At 43.2% G+C, this 21,863-nt stretch overlaps 1 protein-coding gene across 2 annotated transcripts in view; it reads right to left on the bottom strand.

The window, feature by feature from the left end:
- Abcc5 (ATP binding cassette subfamily C member 5) overlaps positions 1-21,863 on the bottom strand; it is a 104,741-nt gene that overhangs the window by 13,931 nt on the left and 68,947 nt on the right. For both annotated transcript variants that reach the window (XM_028783383.1, XM_028783384.1), the window contains 2 exons: positions 20,784-20,973; positions 4,322-4,481 (listed from right to left, as the gene is read on the bottom strand). In XM_028783383.1, the coding sequence (XP_028639216.1) occupies positions 4,322-4,481; positions 20,784-20,973 (350 nt within the window). The remainder of the gene's footprint in view (positions 1-4,321; positions 4,482-20,783; positions 20,974-21,863) is intronic.

Below are 21,863 nucleotides of genomic sequence, written 5' to 3'. Positions count from 1 at the left end.
TATACAGAGGAGGAAGCAGCAGAAAGACACAATAGGACTGATGCACATATGAACTCAGAGACTGTGGCAGCATGCATAGAGCCTATAAAGGTTCAAGCCAGACAGGGTCCTAGTGCTGAGATGGAAAACTAGACATAAGTTCCCATTCCCAGCCAAGAAGCTATCTCCAACTAATAACTGCTCACAAAGAAAACATCTCCTCAAGGGAGTCTATTTGGGTTTACAAACCACACTTGAAGGCAGGCCCCATGCCCAGCAGTAGGTGAACAACACAAAATGAATACAAAAGTATTTTAAAGACATTTTTTTATCTCATATTGCTCTATTTGCAATTTTTGTTTCTTTTTTATTTTACAGATTTTTTGCCTGTATATTATATGGTTTCCAATTATGTGGTTTTATGAGTTTTGTGCACGCATTTGTGTATTGTGTCTGTCTGCATATGTATGCTTTTTTTCTTCTTCATTAATTTATTTTGTTTTATGCTTGTCTTTCTATTTCCTCATTTGACAGAGAGAGAGAGAGAGAGAGAGAGAGAGAGAGAGAGAGAGAGAGAGAGAGAGAGAGAGAGAGAAGGTGTGAAGTTGGAAGGTTAAGGAAAGGTGGGAGGATCTGGAAGTGAGGGAGAGGAACCCATGGTTTGAATATACTGCATAAAAAAATTTTATTTTAAAAAAACTTTCAGAACTCACATTCAAGAACTAATCACAATGATGCAGTCTGATTTCCCAGTGCAGCCTCTTCACCTGCTGCAGGGCACCAGGAGCAGTAGACACCAGAGTCATAACCATTCCCTAGTCCAGCATTCTCAGAAGAATCCCACTGTGATGTATAGATACAAATTAAGACTCTTGACACTCTCATTCCACTCTGATCTCCCTAAGACCAGCACCTCTTAGTCCTCTCTCAGGACAGCAGTATCTTGTTTATGAGACATCTCAATTTTGCCTGCCATTCCATTGGCATTGACATTAAGGTCAGACCTCTTTCCTGTGGGAGGGAAGTCACCCCTAGACTCCCAAAGATACTGTCTATTCTGTCCTAGGCCTGGGGCCAGCTTTCTGGTATAAAGAAAGGATGCTTTACACTAGGGTCTAGGGTCAAGCTGCAATAGTCCTTTACTAACATTTTAGATGAGAACCTGCTGAACCTTTGGGGAAATTCTCAAGGGACATCTGCAAAGACCTATAGGTGACAGCTGGGTTCAGCACTTGTGCTGGCTCTATGGCTATGAGCAGAAACCTCAAAACTTAGCTCCAAATAAAATGCTTAGTCCTGAAAAAGATCTAAAGTCCAACAGGTGGCAGCGAAGTAAGCCAAAGTTAATTATCTTTATGTCACTTATAAGAACTTGTTGCCTAAGTACTCAAGGATATTGGTGAAGTGTAATCAAGAGTTCCAGCACATGACATCACCAGGAGGAGAAAATGCTGAAGACCTGTAGGAAGAGACCTGTAGGAAGGATTTCCTCTAAGTATGAGGCCTGGAAGCACACACCTTTAATCCCAGCACTCAAGAGGAAGAAGGTAGGCATATCTCTCAGTTTGAGGTTAGCTTGGTTTACATAACCAGTTCCAAGCCAGCCAAGACTACAAAGAAAGATGCTATTTATTTTAAAAGATAAAAGAAAAGAAAGATTAGGTCATATGGATGGGGACTTCATGATAGGATTAGCGTCCTTTTAAGAGGAAGAGACACAAAAACTCATTCGCACCGCTGTCCTGCATGAACACATTAAGTCCATGGGAAAACATGACAAGACAAGGAAGATGGCCCTTATTCACACCAATCTTGGACTTCTCAATTGCATGAACTGTGGGAAATTTCTGTAATTTAAGCTTTCCAGGACATGGTATTTTATTACAGCTTCCTGGTCAGATGAAGGTAGCTACAAAGCCAGTCTTGAATGAGTGAGTTCAAATGCTATTCTGAAAAACAAGACACTCAGTTTTAAAGGCAAGTCTTAAGTTGTCCCCCCTCCTTTTGAAACTGTTAAAAACTAAACAGGAAAATAAACATTACTTTTGGATGGTTGTAAAATAAGAAGCACAATCTACTTGTATATAGTTTTTATTTCCAAAGAAAAGCAACTTGAAATGGACAGAAATCATAGAAACCCCTAGTTTAGGAGGCAATTTAAAGACAAAGATAGAAAAGATGATTTTCTTCCTAATTACTATTCAATAAGCAAAAAAAGGAACTTTATATTAGACATATTAAAATATATAAAATATATATTATATTTAAATTTCAGCAAAAAAACATAATTTGAGACTAAATATAAAAAATGGAAAAACTTGAAATATATCAAACTATGTGCTTGCCAAAGGAAGAATCAGAAACAGCGGCACTGCTCAGTGTGAGCCTTACAGAATCCTGTTTGAAGTAGACCAAGGTAGACAAAGCCGACTCTCCATATGGTTCACTGGTTTACCCACTTGGACTTTATAGTGCCCATTGCTATGCATGACTGCACTCACTACCTGGAGCAAGCTGACCTGGACAAACAGCTGAGTCAATAGGCCACTGCCAGGCACAGCCATATCTACCGGAATTGGCCAGTCACAAAGCCAGCACAGCTGCGACAGTTCCATCAGCACTGAGCCAAATATTGCCATCACTGTCATTCTGTCTCTCACTTTGGGGTTTGGTCTCTGCATTCTTGGGGACTTTCTGCATTATGATTCATTTTATATCTTTTCCCAAGAAAGTTATATCTGAGTCTTTTTAGGAAAGTTCTAAACTTAGCATTATCTGGCCACTATTTGGAAGTCTTCCTTATGTTCTGAAGATCATTAAACACAGATAAGCACATAGCTAGAAATTCTTGGGGGCATCTGGCCCTGAGCAAACTCAAACAGTATAATTGGAAAAGGGTAAACAGAGACAACAGACAAACTCTGACTGGCCAGAAGGTTAGATTCAAGCCTCTCTTTATTATATGCTTAGAGCTCTCTGAAAATGTAGTTTAAAGATAGGAGTCATACAGGGTATGGCCCTGGAGGAATAGAACTCAGTAAATAAGATGGACTGACTAAAATAACTTCTACTTTACAGCATAGATGATGAAACAATATAGTAAAGGAGTTAGGTGTTAGTGTTTGTTAGCCATAAAAAGACAGTTCCCATATTTTCTGTTTCTCTGGAGTGCTTTCAAACTTCAAACACTGCCAGCCTAAAAGCAGGCTGTCATATAATAAATGTGTTTGCCTTGAAGGACACATTCTTTAGAGTCTTTAAATTGGAGTCATAGGGCTGATAATAATAAAATCTGTCCTATTTGTACTTTCTGTGACTGACCTTGTAACCCTAGACAAGTAATAAAAAAATCAAACACATAATCTGTACTTCTCGGATAATCATTCTGTCTTTGTTCTGTGAAATCTGTATAAATAAAGAAGCAATCTGATTGCTAGTCAGTCAGAGCTCCAAGATTCCCCTACCCACCTTACCTGACTCACTCCTCCCTCCTCTCACCAACTCCTTATCTCCTCTGTGGGCCACAGGCTGGGGAAGGCCCCTGGTCCCTGACCTTAGCAACCTGACCACAAAAGCTTTTATCTGTTACCTGTACACCTTTGAAAACCAAGGCCCCAGGCTAACTGCCCTGCATGCAGCTGCTTGCTAGGCTGCTGGCCCCACCTTGAGGTTAAAGTATAGAGTGAGAATGCAGACTGGACTCAGGCAGGACCAAAGCCTTTCAGGAGCTGTCCTAGCATTGGTCTACCAGTGACATCACCTCTCTCCCACTTGCAATGGTGTCAGAGTGCTTATGCTAGAGATTCCCAAAACAGCTTCAGTTGCCCAGACCAGAAGAAAGGGGGAGGGGGATTAGAACTAGCAGAGCATGCGGATGGATGACTGGGTGACGGTGGAAGCACTAGGGAAGGTACCACTAAAACAGTAACTCCCAGCCCACATAGCAGAGATGGCAGAATGGAGTGCACAGTGGTGGTGGTAGCAGCACCATTTGTGTTCCTGTCGTTGGCCAGGCTTGGAACTTACAGTAAGCTTATGAATGTATTCAATCTACATCACAACAGCCCTTAACAGTATTCCCATTTTAGGGGTGAGAAAACAGGCTCAAGACTGGTAACCTGTTAAGAGGTCATGGGACAGACATCTGAGCCAAAATCTCTCTGATCTCTGGACCCCTATGGCAGAGCCTTACTGAGACACTTGGTTAATTAAGCAGCATACATAGCAGAAGCATCACTGCAGTAGGAATCACAGACTCATGGGAAACACAGGACCCAAGGCCATGGGGTTTCCACCCCCATGTGAAAGCTCTGCCATCATCCAGTCCTACCCAGGCTCTCACCTTACGGTGCCACTGAACAACACTGGCTCCTGAGGAATGATGGCCAGTTTGCTTCGGAGGTCGGCCAGGCCGATGTCACTGATTCTTACTCCATCAATCTTGATGCAGCCTCCAGATAACTCCACCAGACGGAAGAGGGCCATCCCCAGAGAGGACTTCCCTGGGGAGTAAGAAGAGGCAGAAGAGTAGCTCTGTGAGTAACTTCTGGAAAGATAAAACTGGTTTATTTGATGGTTAACATCAACATGACTACACATGAATCAACTAAGCACTTAAGAACCTGGTGAGGGGTTTTCTTGATTGGCTTCTTTGAGGTTGGAGACCCACCTAAGTCTGAGCTACACCTTGTGGTGGCAGCCCACATAAAAGGACCAGGAAGAAGGAAGCTTTTGCTTTTTGCCTTCTTGACTTCCCTTTCCATAGCAAGTTTATCCTTTCCTGTATTAGAACCTACTTCCTAGAGAATTCTATGTAGACTGACGGCCATTTGAGACATACAGCCTTGTGGACTGAACAACTACCAGATTCTTGGCCTTTCTGTCATTTCAGCTATTGATGGATTAGCTAGATCACAGCTTATGCCACTCTTAATAAATTCCATACACTTAGATATCCATTCTATCATTCTGTTCCACTAGAGAACCCTGACTCATACAGATTTGGTACCAGGAATGGTTCTAGAGAAATAGAATATAAGGATAAAAATTTTAAAAGTATCTGCTGGAATAGGCTTTATAATCTGCCAATACTTACAGTTACTGATGGCTCTCCTAGAGACATGCAGCATGCTAGAAATCCATGGTGTGAACTATTTAAATAACCTATTGAGTTTGTGCCACCTTCACCTCCCCATTCTATACCCAGACATCCTAACAGCCTTTTCCAGGGTCTCGCCTAGTGAGACCCTCTGACCACCTCAGCCAGTCTTTTCTGTAACCCAGCAAGCAGATCTAGGCTGGGTCCAACAACCAGGACAGTAGCCTAGTCTGGGGTCAGGATCCTCCTTACCTGTCCTCCAAACCACAGGAATCTCCCACTTAATATTCAATCTTTTTGCATAGACTATTCACTCTGCCCACCCAATTTCACCCCATCCAAGCAATTTCCAACCTCTAGACTGAACCCACTCCAATATCTTCTCTTCTCCCAGACCCTGTCCATCTATAACAAACTCGGAAAAAAATAAGAAAGGAAGTCTACATGGCCAGATCTCATCACAACATGAACACCAACAGTACGAACAACCAAGTCAGTTTCTTCTCCACAAAATCTACCAGCCCTGTAGCAATGCTTGCCAGTGAGAATTACCCAGATGAACTGCAGGATACAGAACTTAAAAGAGCAACCAGAAACCCTATCAATGAATGAAATTAAGGAGAACAAACGCCTAAGTGAAGCCAGAAAAAATACAGACAGAAGGCTGGTGGAGGTAATGGAGATGATCCAGAACTTGAGAACAAAATTCAATCTGGAGCTAGAAACGGTGAAGAGGACTCAGGCTGAAATGAAGATGGAACTGAAAAACCCCAAGGCCCAAGTAGGAAATGCAAAAGAAAGCCTTACAAGTAGAACAAGTCAGGCAGAAGACAGAGAATCAATCCTTGAAGATAAAACAGCATCTAGATCAAATGGATCTGTTCCTCTGCAGAAACAAGACCCATCTATCTGCACCTACAAGAAACAAAACTTAGCTTTAAACATCATTGCCTCAGAGTAAAAAAAAAATGACAGAAGAACCCCAAGCAAGTGGGACCAGGGAGCAACAAGGCATTGAAATCTTAAATCTGACAAAATGGACTTCAAACTAAAACTAATCAGAAGAGGAGAAAAAAAAAACAGAGACTTCATCATAATCAAGGGAACAGTTAACCAAGATGACATCACTACCCTAAACATGCAAACCAAACACTGGGACACCTGATTTCATTAAAAAAAAAAATCTACTACTGGGGCCAAAGACACAGATAAATATCAATCCATTAATAGTAGGTGATTTTATAAGAATGTAAGAATTTCAGGTCTCAGCTTGAACTTAAAATTCCTTAAAAATTTCAGTTTCAGTTTACACTCAGATATTAGCTGCCCCAGAGGCACATCCTGGGAGGAGCACATTCCAAAGACTCAAACAAACATTCCAGGAAGAAGGGCCCAAGATAAGAGCTTATCAGGAAGATGAGCCCTTAACACTGTACCCGTGGGTAAACAGAAGCCACTTAGGCTGACTCTCTTTGATGTAAAGGTAAGTGCAAATTGGAGTTACTTAGAAACTGGGCCTGGGAACGGCTGTGTGAGATCCTCTATGGTTATTGTTTAAAAAGTAATGAACTGTCCTTGTGAATTCTGTGAGAATGGTATATAAACTGCCCTTAGCTTTAGCTCGGGGTTCTTCTTGCCTGCATGCAAGGGAACCCCAGTGTACTGGTTGTTATCAACTTATCAATAAACCTCATGTTACTGCAGCAAATCCCATCTGTCAATGTTTCTGCGGGAACACATCCCCCGGTTTTGGATCTTTAAGTCCAACAATTTCAGTACTTAAAGAAGTTGTGGAAGAAATAAACTTCCTGAAATTAAATGAAAATTAAAATACAACACAGCAAAACCTCTGGGACACACTGAATAGTCCTACAAGGGACATTTTTACTTGAATTTAAAAAATTAGAAAGTATACAAATGGCTTAATGATGTAACTCAAAAAGTTAGAAAAATAAGAACCAAACCCAAATCTAGCTACCTCACTGGCATGACACACTTCAAGGATGAATACTGTCATCAGGTGGCTCATCTATTAAGCTTTATCATGGCTCCTAGGATCATCCTTCCTCTGAGGCACACCAACTGTTGTCCCTTCTACATTGACCTTTCTACCAACCACAAAACACTTAATGCTGGTATCTAGAGCCAGTTTGGTAAACCAGCTCCAAACTCAGGAATGTCACACATAGGTGATGTCTGTTGCCATGACAACTCTGCATACCTTCTTAGAGCCCACTCCTCACACTCAACCTGCAAACAGCCTATGTCACAGCCTAGATAAAAGGCAAACTTTTCCCCACCTTTGACCCTTTTTTCCCTTGTCTTTCTCTCTCTCCTCTTTGTCCTCCTTCTTTCCTAATAAAACCTCTGCCGAGTGGAACTGCTTTGGCCTGGTGTAGTCTATCCCGACACAACAGTTAAGAATGGTTTCAACTAGCCAGGCAGTGATGGCACACGCCTTTAATCCCAGCACTTGGGAGGCAGAGGCAGGTGGATTTCTGAGTTTGAGGCCAGTCTGGTCTATAGAGTGAGTTCCAGGACAGCCAGAACTACACAGAGAAACCCTGTCTCAAAAAAACAGGGGGGGGGGGGGAGAAAGGAAGGAAATAAGGAAGGGAGGGAGGGGGGGAGGGAGAGAGGGAGGGAGGAAGGAAGGAAGGAAGGAAGGAAGGAAGGAAGGAAGGAAGGAAGGAAGGGTCTCAGCCTCTAAGCCCTTACCAGCAATTTAGATGACTTCTGAAAGGGGACTGATGGACCATCTAACTCATCCCTCTTCTTGTTACTCTGGACATTTTTCTAGGACTGTGATGGCTAATCTTGGTTGTCAACTTGATTAGAACTGGAGTTAAAACTACAAAATTTTTGCTTAATTTAAAGTAGGAAGATCCATTTCTAAATCAAATCTTTGAGGTAGGAACCATAAGATCTTTAATTCAGATCTTGAGGTGGGAAAACACCTTCAAAACAGATCTAATCTAGGCCACTCCTTGTGCTGGAAGTCTATATATTATACCGTATATAAGGACATGGAAGAGGGAAAAGCTCTCTTTTGTCTGCTTGTCATGGCCCTGTTAGCAAATCCATTCCTTCACTGCATGAGAACGTACTTCTTTAGGATTCCAGCATACACTGAAGACCAGTTGAGACATCCAGCCTCATGGACAGAACAACTACTGAATTTTGGACTTTCTGTTCATAGCTAGCCATTGTTGGATTAGCTGTAGCTTGCAAGTCATTCTAATGAATCTCCTTTCTATACAGACTCTATATTATGAATTCACTCTTTAAGGGCTCCTTTGCATCAATTAACTTTCTGTTTCACTAGTACTTAAAAAAAAAAAACTAGAGAAATTTCAGATCCACTTAACATCCTTCAGGATCAACTTGATTCTTTGGCTGCTGTGGTACTCCAAAAGTAAAGAGAACTAGATCTGACAACTGCTCAGGATGAGATCCGTGTCCTCATCCAAAAACAATGGCACTTCAGAGAACATTTTACCATCTTTTAAACTTTTTAGTGAAGTTCCTCCTTGGATCAAATGACTGTCATTATTAGTTCCACATTAGGACAATGGCTACCCAGGTTAGGTCCCCTACAGGGTATCCTAAGGGTCTGGTCTTACTCATTTAGCCCTCTGTCTAACTGACTGTTTTCAAAAGTTTCTCCAGGAAGACAAGATGACAACCACATAATCCAGCACAGCCAACAAATTGAAACTCTCCTCCTGCTACATGAAGTCAACACAACCCTGCCCCACCATCCCCATATCCTGAAGACAGATCCCCAACAACCCAACTCTGTCCCAGCCCAGCAGGAACAGCCAAATGAACATAGTATTCCTCTTTCTTTTGATGCCCTAGGGGCCTATCTGATAACCCAGAAACCTCAGAGCAGAGATAACATCTACAGGCAGTTCGAGAATACAGGAAGTTTCCAGTGAGCAGATCAAATACCTCCATTGGCATTTACAGGGAAACAAATATGTGTATGGTATCTTCCAACCTCAAATTCCCCTTTACAGACTATGGAACAACAAGTCCTTTTGCATCTACGCATATTCCATTCCTGCCAAGAGACAAAAGATAACGTTCTGACCAAATGACAAAATACTTCTGCAAAGGTCAGTCTCTCTTTTATTTCCTGGTCTCCTCAATCAATCTAAGTCTAACAACCTGCACATCTGAAGGCCTTCCTCATTTCCCTTTCCTTGTAGCAGACCTTAGGGTTAGAATGGGACTACTGAACTGGATGAATTAAGTTCCATGGGTTTAACTGAGGCCCTGAGTAGCAGGAGCCAGGTACCAGCACCGACTGTCAGAGACACAGAGAGTGTAGTTATCATAAAAGGCAGCATATATACAAAGTCATGTCCACAATAGGCCAGGCCAGGCAAAGTGATTTTTATAGTGGCATGAGTCACATGGACCTTTGGTACTAGCTAATCAATCATGGTGTTTCTAAGTATGATACAGATAAGATTTTTCTGCTCGATTTTTCTTTGGTCTATGTAAGTAGAAAAATTCTTAAACAAATGGAAGAAAAACTACACTGGATCACAGCAATTAGGAATCATGCATGGCCTATGAACCAAATATCTAAAGTTGAGCCACTTTGCAGACCCAAAACCCCTTGAATGAGAGATCCCCTGAGGAAAGATCTTGACGTTTACTGTTACCTTTCCCCCTCATCCTTTCTCAGAGGGACCTATGGACTTTTTCAAGGACAACTGAACACTGTGGGAAAATAAACTATCATTTTGGGGGTCTGTTGGATTCTGGTTCAAACTGGAGTCTGGAAGACACCAAGAAATATTTTGTCCCTCTAGTTAAAGTAGGAGTTTACAGTGGTGTAATGGTTGGTTTTGTGTGTCAACTTGACACAAGCTGGATTTATCACAGAGAAAGTTGCATTGATTGTACACTTTCTAATTGTGTTAGTGTGTTGAAATACAGCATGTCAGTTATGGAGGTCTATCAACCAGCTTTTTTTTTTTTTTATTATGCTAAGTATCACAGAACCTTGGTCTTCTGAAAAAAGATGTATCTTTACTTGGCCAGACTAACACATCTTCCACTACTTGGTATGTAACTATTGATCTAGCAAATGCCCTTTTCTCTGTACCTGTCTATAAGGACAACCAGAAGCAATATGCTTTTGTTAGCAAAGCCAACAATATACCTTCACAGTTTTACCTTAAGGATATATTAACTCTCCAGCCCAGTTTCAAAACTTAGTTTGAAGGGATACTGAGGACCGGTCTCTTCTACAAATATCACGTCAGTCCACGACACTGATGACATTAGGCTGATCGTACCAAGTGAGCAGGAGGAAGCAAACACCTTGGATTTGTTGGTAGCACATATGTGCATCAGAGGATAGGAAATAAATACAACAAAAGTAGAAGGACCTTCTACCCCAGTGAAACTTCTAGGATTCAGGTGGTGTGGAGCAGGCAGAGATAGAATAAGGTATTGCACCTGGCTTCTCCTACCAGCAAAAAAGAAGCACAGTTCTTAGTGAGTGTGGTGTTCTGAATGAGAATGCCTCCCACCCCAGGTTCACATGTTTGAATACTTGGTTCCCAGTTAGTGGAACTATTTGGGAAGAATTAGGAGGTGTGGACTTGTTGCAGGTGGTGTGTCACTGGAGGCAGGCTTTGGGGTTTCAAAAGCCACAACATTCCTGGTTAGCTCTCTCTCTTTTTGTTGTTGTTGTCGTTGTTGTTTGTTTTTTTTTTTTCGAGACAGGGTTTCTCTGTGTAGCCCTGGCTGTCCTGGAACTCACTCTGTAGACCAGGCTGGCCTTGAACTCAGAAATCCACCTGCCTCTGCCTCCCAAGTGCTGGGATTAAAGGTGTGCACCACCACTGCCTGGCAGTTCTCTCTGTCTTGTGTTTGTGGATCAGGACACAGAGCTCTCAGCTACTGCTCTACCACCATGCCTGCCCATCTGAGCCATGTTCCTGCCATGAGAGCCATAGATTCAGCCTCTGAAACTGTAAGCCCAATAAACTGTTTCCTCCATAAGCTGCCTTGGTGTTGGTGTCTCGTCACAGCAACAGAAAAGCAACTAGGAGAGTGGGTCTATTTGGATTCTGGAGACAGCACATTCCTCACTTGGGTGTGTTACTCAGGCCCATTTACCAAGGGGCTCAGGAAGCTGCTAGCTGAGTGGGGCCTGGAACAGGAGAAGGCTCTTCAACAGGTCCAGGATGCCATGTAGGCTGCTCTACCACGTGGGATCATATGATCCAGCAGACCTGATAATACTAGAGGTGTCAGTGGCAGACAGAGACGCTGTCTGGAGCCTTTGGAGACCCTTGTAGGTAAATCTCAGAGGAGCCCCTTGATATTTTGGAGCAAGGTTTTACCATCATCTATAGAGAATTGTTCTCTCTGGAAACAGTCCTTGGCCTGCTATGGGGCCTTAGATAATAAGCTGTTAGGAAGCATCTAAGATAGATTAAGGCTGGCAAGTGGTCTTCCTGGAAGTGGCCCATTGTTTTTTGCATGTCTGTGATGGGTCAGCTTGATGGCAAGGTCCCATAAAGACTTCAGCTCCAGATTGCTTTTTGCAGCTGATATGTCTTTCCTGTCATTATTAAATTAATCTAATAATCCCTAAGCATTAGCCCACCCTATTGATCAAATTTTCTGTAGATCAACATAAAGGTGAACTTTCATGAATTAATGCTATTTAGGTGAATTAATGACTCTTTAGAATTCCTGATTTGATCAAATAATTTTAGGAATAAAGTTTTAAGAGATGGCCTTAGTTGCTTTGCTAGAATGATATAATGAAGTTAGAATCAATACTAGAATGTGCCCACTCCTCATATAGTAAGTAAAGGCTGAATAATAAGAAAGACAATGTGTTGGTATCAGGACTGGCTCCTAACCCAGTGATATCACATCTAGGCAACCCACACATCTGTTGCCAAGCCAACCGTCACACATTCCCAGAATCCACTTGGCTCAATTCCCACCTTTACCTTCAAGAGACTACGTCACTATCCATATAAATAGGCAGAGCCCCCTGACCTCTCTCTCTCCACCCCCTCTTCTTGCCATCACCTTTACCCTTATCTCCTGAATAAACCTCACGTGGAACCGTTTGGCCTGGTGTGGTCTGTCGTAAACAGCACATTGAACAATACTGGTGCTGAAGACTTTGGGAAGTGCTACTCAGAGGAGCTGCAGAGTCCAGGCGGCCAGCCATCGCTGCCTGGCACGACGTGACTGTGAAGCCACCACCGGCTCATGTGACCATGTAAGAACAACGCCACGTGGACTGCTGCCACCACCACTGCCTCATGGAACCACTTCTACACCACGTGGACTGCAGCCACTGCCACCTGCTGTCACTGCAAGACTCTACGTAACTGAAAGGGAGGGAATTGCCCTTGGAGTCTAAGGTCACCAACTGGGACCCTCTTTTGTACCCATAGCATACTTGTCAAAAAAACTAGATCTAACCATCCAGGAATGGGCACCTTGTATTTGTACCTTAGCAGCCATTGTACTCCTTATTCAAGAGTCAAAGAAACTAACCTTTGGGTTACCTATAACAGTCCTCTCTTCTCATAGCCTGTCACAGCTCGTAACTTATAAAGGCATACAGACTACCTCCCTCGAGGGTTTTTTAGCTCTAATAGAAGACCCCACACTCACCTTCCAATCATGCCCACCTCTTAATATCTCCAATCTTCTTCCTCACTAAATACTAACCACTCCCTATCTCACTCCTGCACTGAAACTTTAGAGGAAATTTTGCTAAATTTTTTTTTGTTCTGTTTTGTTTTTTGTTTTTCGAGACATTGTTTCTCTGTGTGGCTCTGGCTGTCCTGGAACTCACTCTGTAGATCAGGCTGGCCTCGAACTCAGAAATCCACCTGCCTCTGCCTCCCAAGTGCTGGGATTAAAGGCATGCGCCACCACTGCCAGGCTAGAGGAACTATTACCTCATCCTTCACACATACAGGAGAGCACATTGCCTCAAGCCATCTATACCTGGTATACAGATGGAAGCTCCTTTTTATGTGAAGGGGCCAGAAGAGCTGGCCATGCCATAGTGTCAGACACCAAGGTGGTGGAGGCACAGGCCCTTCCTGCTCATACCACCAACCAACAGGCTGAATTAATAGCCCTTACCCGTGCCTTCCAGCTGGCACAGGGACAATCCCTCAGCATTTACACAGATTCCAAATATGCCTTCAATATCCTCCTGTCCCACGCTGCTATCTGGAAGGAGCACGGGTTACTTACCACAAAATGAGGATCAGTAACTAACACAAACCAAATTATGGCCATGCTAAAGGCCTCCCATCTCCCCACAGCTATTGGGATTTTTCACTCTATTGTCTCCAGGGGAAACAACTGAGCCAATGAGGCAGCTAGAGCTTTGGCCCTTAGGGGCCTACACTTGCTTCACCCTCCTCAGGATATCCTTAAACAACAACCCACATCCCCATCTACACCCCCTGATACTTGTCAAACTCTGTCCTATCTTCACCAAGTCCTAACAGCCAAGCGTTGTCTTATTTTGTTAAGACTTACCTACAGCCTACTCCTGAGGACTTAAGTTTCTTAAAATCTATCACTGCTTATTGCAAAATCTGTCAGATGTCAGATCCCAACTCAAGGTATTGTAGCACCCCTTTTCCTACCCATCAGGCTAGAGGTTCCCTTCCTGGAACTGACTGGCAACTTGACTTTACCCACATGCCTACTGTCAAATGTGCCAAGTACCTCCTGGTCTTGGTGGACATCTTTTCAGGGTGGGTGGAGGCATTTCCCACAACTAACAAAAGGGCTCAGACAGTGTCTGATCTCCTCCTCTGAGAGATCCTCCCCTGATTTGATGTCCCAGCCTCCCTCCAGTCAGACAATGGTCCTGAATTTACTTCCCAGATTTGTCAAACTCTATCGAAGGCCCTAGACATCCCCTGACATTTTCATATTCCTTACCACCTCAATCTTCAGGTAAGGTAGAAAGAAAGAACCAACTGCTCTTTAAAAACCACTCTTGCTGTTACAGGAACTTCATCTTGACTGGGTAAAACTCCTACCTCTGGCTCTTTTCAGGCTATGATCTCTCCCCAAGCAACCTTTCCTCATCTCACCCTTTGAACTCATGTATGGACATTCAGTCCTAACTCCTGGTCTTTCACCTAAATGTTCACCCCTCCCAGACCATCTACTCACCCCATTACTTTGCCACCTCCGTTCTCTACTATGGAACTTTGCTGACCACAATCTACCATGACCACACACTGTCCCCTGTCCACTGCCTGTCAACATTGGAGACAAAGTACTTCTCTCCCCTCCAGATCATCAGCCCTCACCCCTCTCTCCCAAATGGCAAGGCCCTTTCAGGGTAATTCTTGTGATTCCCTACAGCTGCTAAACTCGAGGGACTCTCTCATTGGTCCACCTGTCTCATCTCAAACCTTTTATTCCTCCACCTAAAACTGACTCTCTTCATACACATTGACCCTAACAGGACCGTGCTCTGTTAAGCTCCAGAAGACATCAAGATCACCCACCTTGTCCCCAATCCCAGAAAATGAGACTCTACTCCGGCAGCCAAGCTCAACCTCACTGGATTAGACATGGGTTCCTCGTTCTCCCCTTGCTGTTCGTTTCCATCTAGAGCAGTCCTTACATCTGGAGATTCAAGGTTCAAGAGACCCCCACAGATAACAGTCTTTCCAAATAGGGTCAGGAAACTGCTCCATAGCCAGATGCCAGGAACCAATCGAAATTGCCATCATTCCTGTATCTGTTATCCTGTCTAAATATTATGCTCTCTATACTTGCTTTCTCTTTGACCAGATAGAAGATTATTATAGAAAATAGCTAGATGATTATGGGGGCTGCCCATATTGGTCTTGTCAGATACATATGCTAGGATTACGGACCAACCATTTCTTCTACCAACACCAAAAGACACTTTTTTTCTACATACAAAACCCATGGGATTCCAGGTGGGAGACAGGAGTTGTTGGTAAGCTCTACCACAAAAATCAACCCAGGTCCCCAATAAGTACCATCCGCATCCAGAGAAAATATGTCTCAATTGCTCAACCTCTAGATATTGGAAAAGTAGGGGAAGTAATCAAACATTCCTCCAAGGTCCTTACCTCTGATATCACTCCTCATAAATGGCACTAACTTGTCATTTCACCTTTTGCTTCAGATCCTTGACCTCGGCATACCAACTCCTCAATGTCACCAGACCCAGTCCCTTCAAAGATTTCTGGCTATGCATATCCCCTGGAACTAACTCAAAAGTGCCATTTACAGCCTCTCCAGTGATACTGCCAAGTAACCTTACCTCACCTTTTGTCAGCTGCCTTGACTCTGATGTTGCCATGACTCCTTATCTTTCCTCTATCCCTCTTTTTTGGCGTGGCAAGCTGTTTTAAGACTTCTGGGACAGTTTCTGTAGGAACACTAAGCTCCCTAGAATGCAATAGAACCATAACCCTTGATCTATCATCTCTGCCACAATACCCTGCAGTCCAAAACATGTCAGTTCTTTGTGGTACATCACCTACCCGCCAGCTGGTCAGGAGTTTGTATGTTGGTACTCCTTTTCCCTCAACTAGGAGTAATCCAGGGAAATGAGTCCCTGCCAATCCCAGTTGTAGATATGATAGCTGTCCAACCTAAGAGGGCAGTTCAGGTCGTGCCACTCTTGGTCGCTAGGGGAATAGCCATAGGTGCTGGTACTTGAACTGCAGGGATAACGACTTCCATGACCCAATATGATAAATTCACTTCCAAGTTTAAAAGTGATTTTCAAGAAATGTCTGAAACCATGCTTACTATCAAGAAACAGATTGATTCTTTAGCAGTTGTGGTGCTTCAGAACCGACGTGGCTAGATGTCTTTACCGTTAAAGAAGGTGGTCTTTGCCTGTTCCTCCAAGAAGAATGCTGTTTCTATGTCAATCAATCCAGGATAGTGAGAAATAAAATCCTGGAGTCAGACATACAGAATTTCAGGGAACATGAGACCTCCAGTTCTGGGACTTTCGAAAACCCTATATGGAAGTGGATACTCCCTTTTGTAACACTCTTTCTAGTCATCTTCCTGGCGTCATTATTTGCTCCCTGCTCATTAATCTTGTTTCTACATTCCTTCAATGACAAATACAAAAAATTTCTAATCAAACTATTAATCAGTTCCTGTTACAGGATTACCTGCCGCTGTCCACAGAGGAACCTGATGCGAACATCTACCAAGTGGACCAAGTGGACTCTGATGGTGAAAGCCAGCTACACCCCAAAATGGACTATGCCCCTACATAGCAGGAAGTATTTTAAGTGAGATGGTGCCATTACTTCCCTTTCACCACCAGCTTCCCCTCCCCCCTTTTTTTCTTATCTTTATGATAAGAAATAGGGAGGTATGTTGGTATCAGGACTGGCTGGAAACCCAGTGACATCACATCTAGGCAACCCCCACATCTGTTGCCAAGGCAACCACCACACATTCCCAGAATCCACTTGGCTCAATTCCCATCTTTACCTGTGAGAGACTATGTCACTATCCATATAAATAAGCCCCCTAACCTCCCCCCTTCCTCCTCTTCCTGCCCTCACCTTTGCCCTTATCTCCTGAATAAACCTCCACATGGAACCATTTGGCCTGCTGTGGTCTGTTGTGAGCATGTCCATCAAACAACACAATGAGCTTTCAGAATTACACTAAAAAAAGAAATAGACTTGGGACAAATTTGTGTTCAAGGAAAAACATTTAGGTCCAAAAATAAAGTCACAGGTGTGCATTATAAGACAAGGCCATGTAAAAACTGTTGCTTTGAATCTCTAATGAGTATATAGAATGAAACACTGCTTTAAACTTAATATCAACATCCTCTGTAACTCCCATTCTACGTAACACTTTATCTCTGAGGTAATTTTCTTTTCTTATAGATAAATCTTTTTTTGTTGTTGTTGTTGTTGTTATTTTGGGGGGGTTCGACAGGGTTTCTCTGTGTAGCCCTGGCTGTCCTGGAACTCACTCTGTAGACCAGGCTGGCCTCTAACTCAGAAATTCTCTTGCCTCTGCCTCCCAAGTGCTGGGATTAAAGGCGAGCACCACCACAGCCCGCCTCAAGCCAGTGGTTTTTAACCACAGAATATCTAAGAAAGTTCTTAGGATTTTTAAATAAACAATCAGCTTCAGCATAAACAAAGTTTAAAGGCCAGAGATTATCAGTCTTCTATCTACGTCCAACTTTGTGTCCCGATTCAGCCCATTCCAGGCCAAGCAGCTCCTGGCAATGAAAACTGATGATGGAACACCACATTACCATTCAACTGAGCAGTCGGTCACGATCTGGGTGTTATCTGACTCAATAAGCTATGGAGTAGAATGTGTACAGCAGCAATCTATTACCAAATGGAAGTGGTATATATGTGATTGGACCTGAGCAGGTCACCTTTAATCCCAGAATTTGAGAGGTAGGCAGATCTCTGGGAGTTTGAGGCCATCCTGGCTTACAAATCAAGTTCCAGGAAAGCCAGGGGTGTTACACAAAGATACTCAGTCTCAAAAAGAGTTGCCCAAACGCCTATGGCTTCTACTCCCATTACAACACCTTCTGCTCTCAAGCAGACACTTGGCCTCATGGGGTGTGCCCTATGACTAAGGAAGACAAGACTAGGGTCTGGTTTATTGATGGTTCTACAAATCATACAAGAACTACCAGAAGTAACCAGTCACAGCATTATAACCACTTTCTAGGACAATGCTGAGACACTATGGTGGTTGCTCCAGCTTCATGTCTGCCTGCTTTCTGCCATGCTTCATGCCGTGATGATCGTGGACTAACCCCTGAAATTATAAGCAAACCCCCAGTTCAATGCTCTCTTTTGTAAGTTGCTTTGGCCATGAATCTTATCACAGTAATAGAACAGTTACTAAGATAGACACTAATGAAGGGAAATCTCTACAGTGAGCAGAACTTTGGTTCGTATTCATGGTCATGGATTTTGCTTGGGAGGAGAAATGGAGGGAGTGTGATTATTCACTGATTCATAGGCTGTAGCCAATGGATTGGCTGAATGATCAGGGACCTGGAAAGAACATGATTGGGAAATTTGATGTGAAAGACATCTGAGTATCTCTCAAAATGGGCAAAGGGTACTTGTGCCCCATGTAAATGCTCATCAAAAGATGACTTCAGCAGTGGAGTTCAATAATCAAGCAAATAGGATGACCCACTCTGCAGACAGTCAGCTTCTCTCTCTCTAGTCATCCTTGTCTCTTCCCAATGGGCCCATGAATAAAGTGGCCAGGGTGGTAGAGATGGAGGTTATGCATGGGCTGGACAACATGGACTTCCACTCATTACGGTTGAACAGGCTGCAGCTGCTGCTGAGTGACAGATTGGCCAGCAACAGAGACCAACACTGAGACACTGACATGACACCATTCCCTAGGGGATTAATGAGTCAGTCACTTTGCGCAAGTTGACCACTTTCTTCTGGAAAGGGCAATGATGTAGTCTTACTGGAACAGATACTGTTTCTGCTCATTGCTTTTCTTTCCCTGCATATAATGCTCTGCCAAAACCACCATCCGTGGAATATAGACTGCCTTATCCACTGGTACAGTATTTCACATAGCATTGCTTCTGACCAAAGAATTCACTTTACAACCAGAGAAGTGTGATAGTGGGCCCATGATGATGAAATCTATCTTACCATGTTCCCTGCCGTTAACAAGCAGCTGGCTTGAAAGAACAGTATAATGGCCTTTTTAAAAAATAATTTTATGTATTTTATATTTATGAATGTTTTACCAGCATGTATATGTGTATATATGCCTGGTACCCACTGAGGTCAGAAGAGGAACTGGAACTGTAGGCAGTTGTGAACTATGGGTGATAAGAATTGAACCTTACTAATGCAAGTGCAACTAGTATTCTTATCTGCTGACCCATCTGTCCAGACCTGGGAATGGCCTTTTGTAGACACAGTATCATCAAGTAGCAGTTGCCTGGAGGAGAGGCGACAGGGTTCTCCAGAAGGCAATATATGTTTTGAATAAGCATCATATACATAAACATATCTACGCATACAAAGTCAGGATTCACAGGTCTAGGAATCAGGAGGTAGGAAAGGGAATGTTTCTACTCATTAACATCTCCAGTGATCCACTAGGAAAATATTCAACTCCTGCTCCCAAAACCTTAAGTTCTGCTAGCCTTGAATTTTTTTACTTTAGATAGGAGAGTATTCCTGGAGACACAACAAACATTCTATAAACCTGGAAGTTTGGGCTTTCCCCTGGCCACTGTGGGCCAACAGTGCTAAGGAGGGTGACTGGCCCAGACTACCAAGGGATTTTTGATTACTTCTCCACAATGGAGGGAAGGACGACTATGTCTGAAGTGCAGATCCTTTGGGGTGTCTCTTGATGTTACCCTGTCCTGATTAAAGACAATAGAAAACTATAACCCAATCTAAGTAGGATGACAAAGGGCTCAGACCCTTCAGAGACGGAGGTATATGTCAATAATCCACTAAAAGAACCAAAACCTGCTGCGGTGCTGTCTGGGGGTGGAGGGAATACAGAATGCTTAGTAGAGGAAGGTAGTCATAAATATAAGCTAAGCACATGTGACCTAATGCTAAAACAAGGACTGTACCTGACACGAGTGTTTTTGAAGAATTATTTATTTTATATTTGCTTTTTTGTTTTGTTTTGTTTTGTTTTGAGACAGGGTTTCTCTGTGTAGCTCTGGCTGTCCTGGAACTCACTATGTAGACCAGGCTAGCCTCGAACTCTCGAACGCAGAAATCCGCCTGCCTCTGCCTCCCAAGTGCTGGGATTAAAGGCGTGCGCCACCACTGCCCAGCTTATTTTATGTTCGTAAGTACACTGCAGCTGTCTTTAGAAACACCAGAAGAGGGCATCGGATCCCATCACAGATGGTTGTGAGCCACCATGTGGTTGCTGGGAATTGAACTCAGGACCTCTGGAAGTGCAGTCAGTGCTCTTAACCACTGAGCCATCTTTCCAGGCCCTCTAATCTATTTTTGTGAAGACTGTGCATATATACACATACATTAAGCAGATCTTTCTTTACATATAATATAACATACATAGACTGAGATAATATTAGTGGCTATTGTTATATCTAAGTTAAAAGACACTGAAAGATAAAGCATTCAAGAGACATTGCCACCTATTCTAAAATATATAACTGGTTTGCAGTTGTATATGGGATAGTTAAGTTTTGATAATTGTTTTCTTTAGAAATGAGACATGACACAGGGAGATGTGACTGTCTCTAGTGGACAGGGATGACCTATGACGAGTAATCTTGGTTAACTTGACCATATCTGGAATCAACCAACAATGCAGCAGCTAGGCAGGCCTGTGGGGACTTTGCTTATCTGTGGTACTACATTCTTTCTTCTCCTGTACTTTGCCACATGCTCCAAGTATTCTGTTCTGAGACTGTAATTGAGAGCAAGTCACACTGAAAGCACTGCCTGTCCCAAGAGCACAGCTAAAGGCAAGCTTAGAAAGCTGGTTTCAGGGGGGGCCTGAGACAATAATGACTTGTCTATCAGGGCTTTGGTTTGTAAAGATGAAAGTGATCTTTGACAAGCTGCCATGTGCTGACCAAAGATTAAGTCTGGATCACTTCCAACATTTCTCCAGAGACCAGAGCAGTCCTTACCTGACCCTGTTCGTCCCACAATGCCTATCTTTTCCTTGGGCTTGATGGTGAAGGACACTTTCTTAAGGACCAGTGGGAGATTTTCCCGGTATCTCATTTCTGCATTCTCAAAGGTTACTTCTCCCTCCTGGGGCCAGTCATGGGGAGGAGCCTTGTTCTTGATTCTGGCAGGTGCTTCCAAAGAGAGAGTCTGAGGAAAGAGTGAGTGCTTCAGATACTTGTGGTGTAGCAATGCTTATCAGAGAGGGCAAGCATGGCAGCCAAGGCAGTGGCCACCATTGACCCCTGCTATAAAAGAGTATTTTGACAGTAAATGTTCACACCCCACCAACTCAGACTGAGACACAGCACATGGCTACTACCATGGTCTGCAACTGCCAGCTTGCACAACATTGCCACCACAGACTGAGAGAAGACATTCAGGTGGAACATGAGGCCTTCCCATCTCTCAACAAGTTTCACTGGAATTCTTTGAAAGTATTACACTTGAAACAGAATTACACCACTGGCCTGAATTAAAACTGAAGTAAGATAGTTCACATTTATTGAACATCTAAATATGTTGGCCAATCCAAGATCTACAGACTGCAATTCCAGCTTTGCCACACACAGCATCGTGACCCATCCTGATACCCATGATGGTGCCTACACAAGGCATCTGCCTCTCTGTTCTTTAGTTCCTCATCTTCAAACTGCAGAACTGATCTGGCCATGGGAACACATGCCTATGTTAAAAGGCTGTTAGGCTGCCCTGTGTCATTTTGTCATAGCAGTCATCCCTCAGCATTTGCAATTGTCCTGGTAAGTAGTCACTGACTTCATATCACTAAGGTGAAGAGCACAAGGAAGTATGAATGTGAGTGTGTGTGTGTGTGTGTGTGAATGAGTGTGTGTGTGTGCATATATGTGAGTGTGTGTGAATGAGTATGTTAATGTGTGTCCTAGTGTGTATGTGTGTGTGTGAATGAGTGTGTGTGTGTGTGCGTGTGTGTGAGTGTGCATGTGTGAATGAGTATGTTGGTGTGTGTCCTAAGTGTGTGTGTGTGCATGTGTGTGAGTGTGTGTGTGCATGTGTGAATG

This window comes from Grammomys surdaster, unplaced genomic scaffold (genome assembly GCF_004785775.1).
Source record: "Grammomys surdaster isolate TR1022 unplaced genomic scaffold, NIH_TR_1.0 1100, whole genome shotgun sequence".
NCBI classification, from domain to species: Eukaryota; Metazoa; Chordata; class Mammalia; order Rodentia; family Muridae; genus Grammomys; species Grammomys surdaster.
This window is presented reverse-complemented; position numbering and strand designations above follow the sequence as displayed.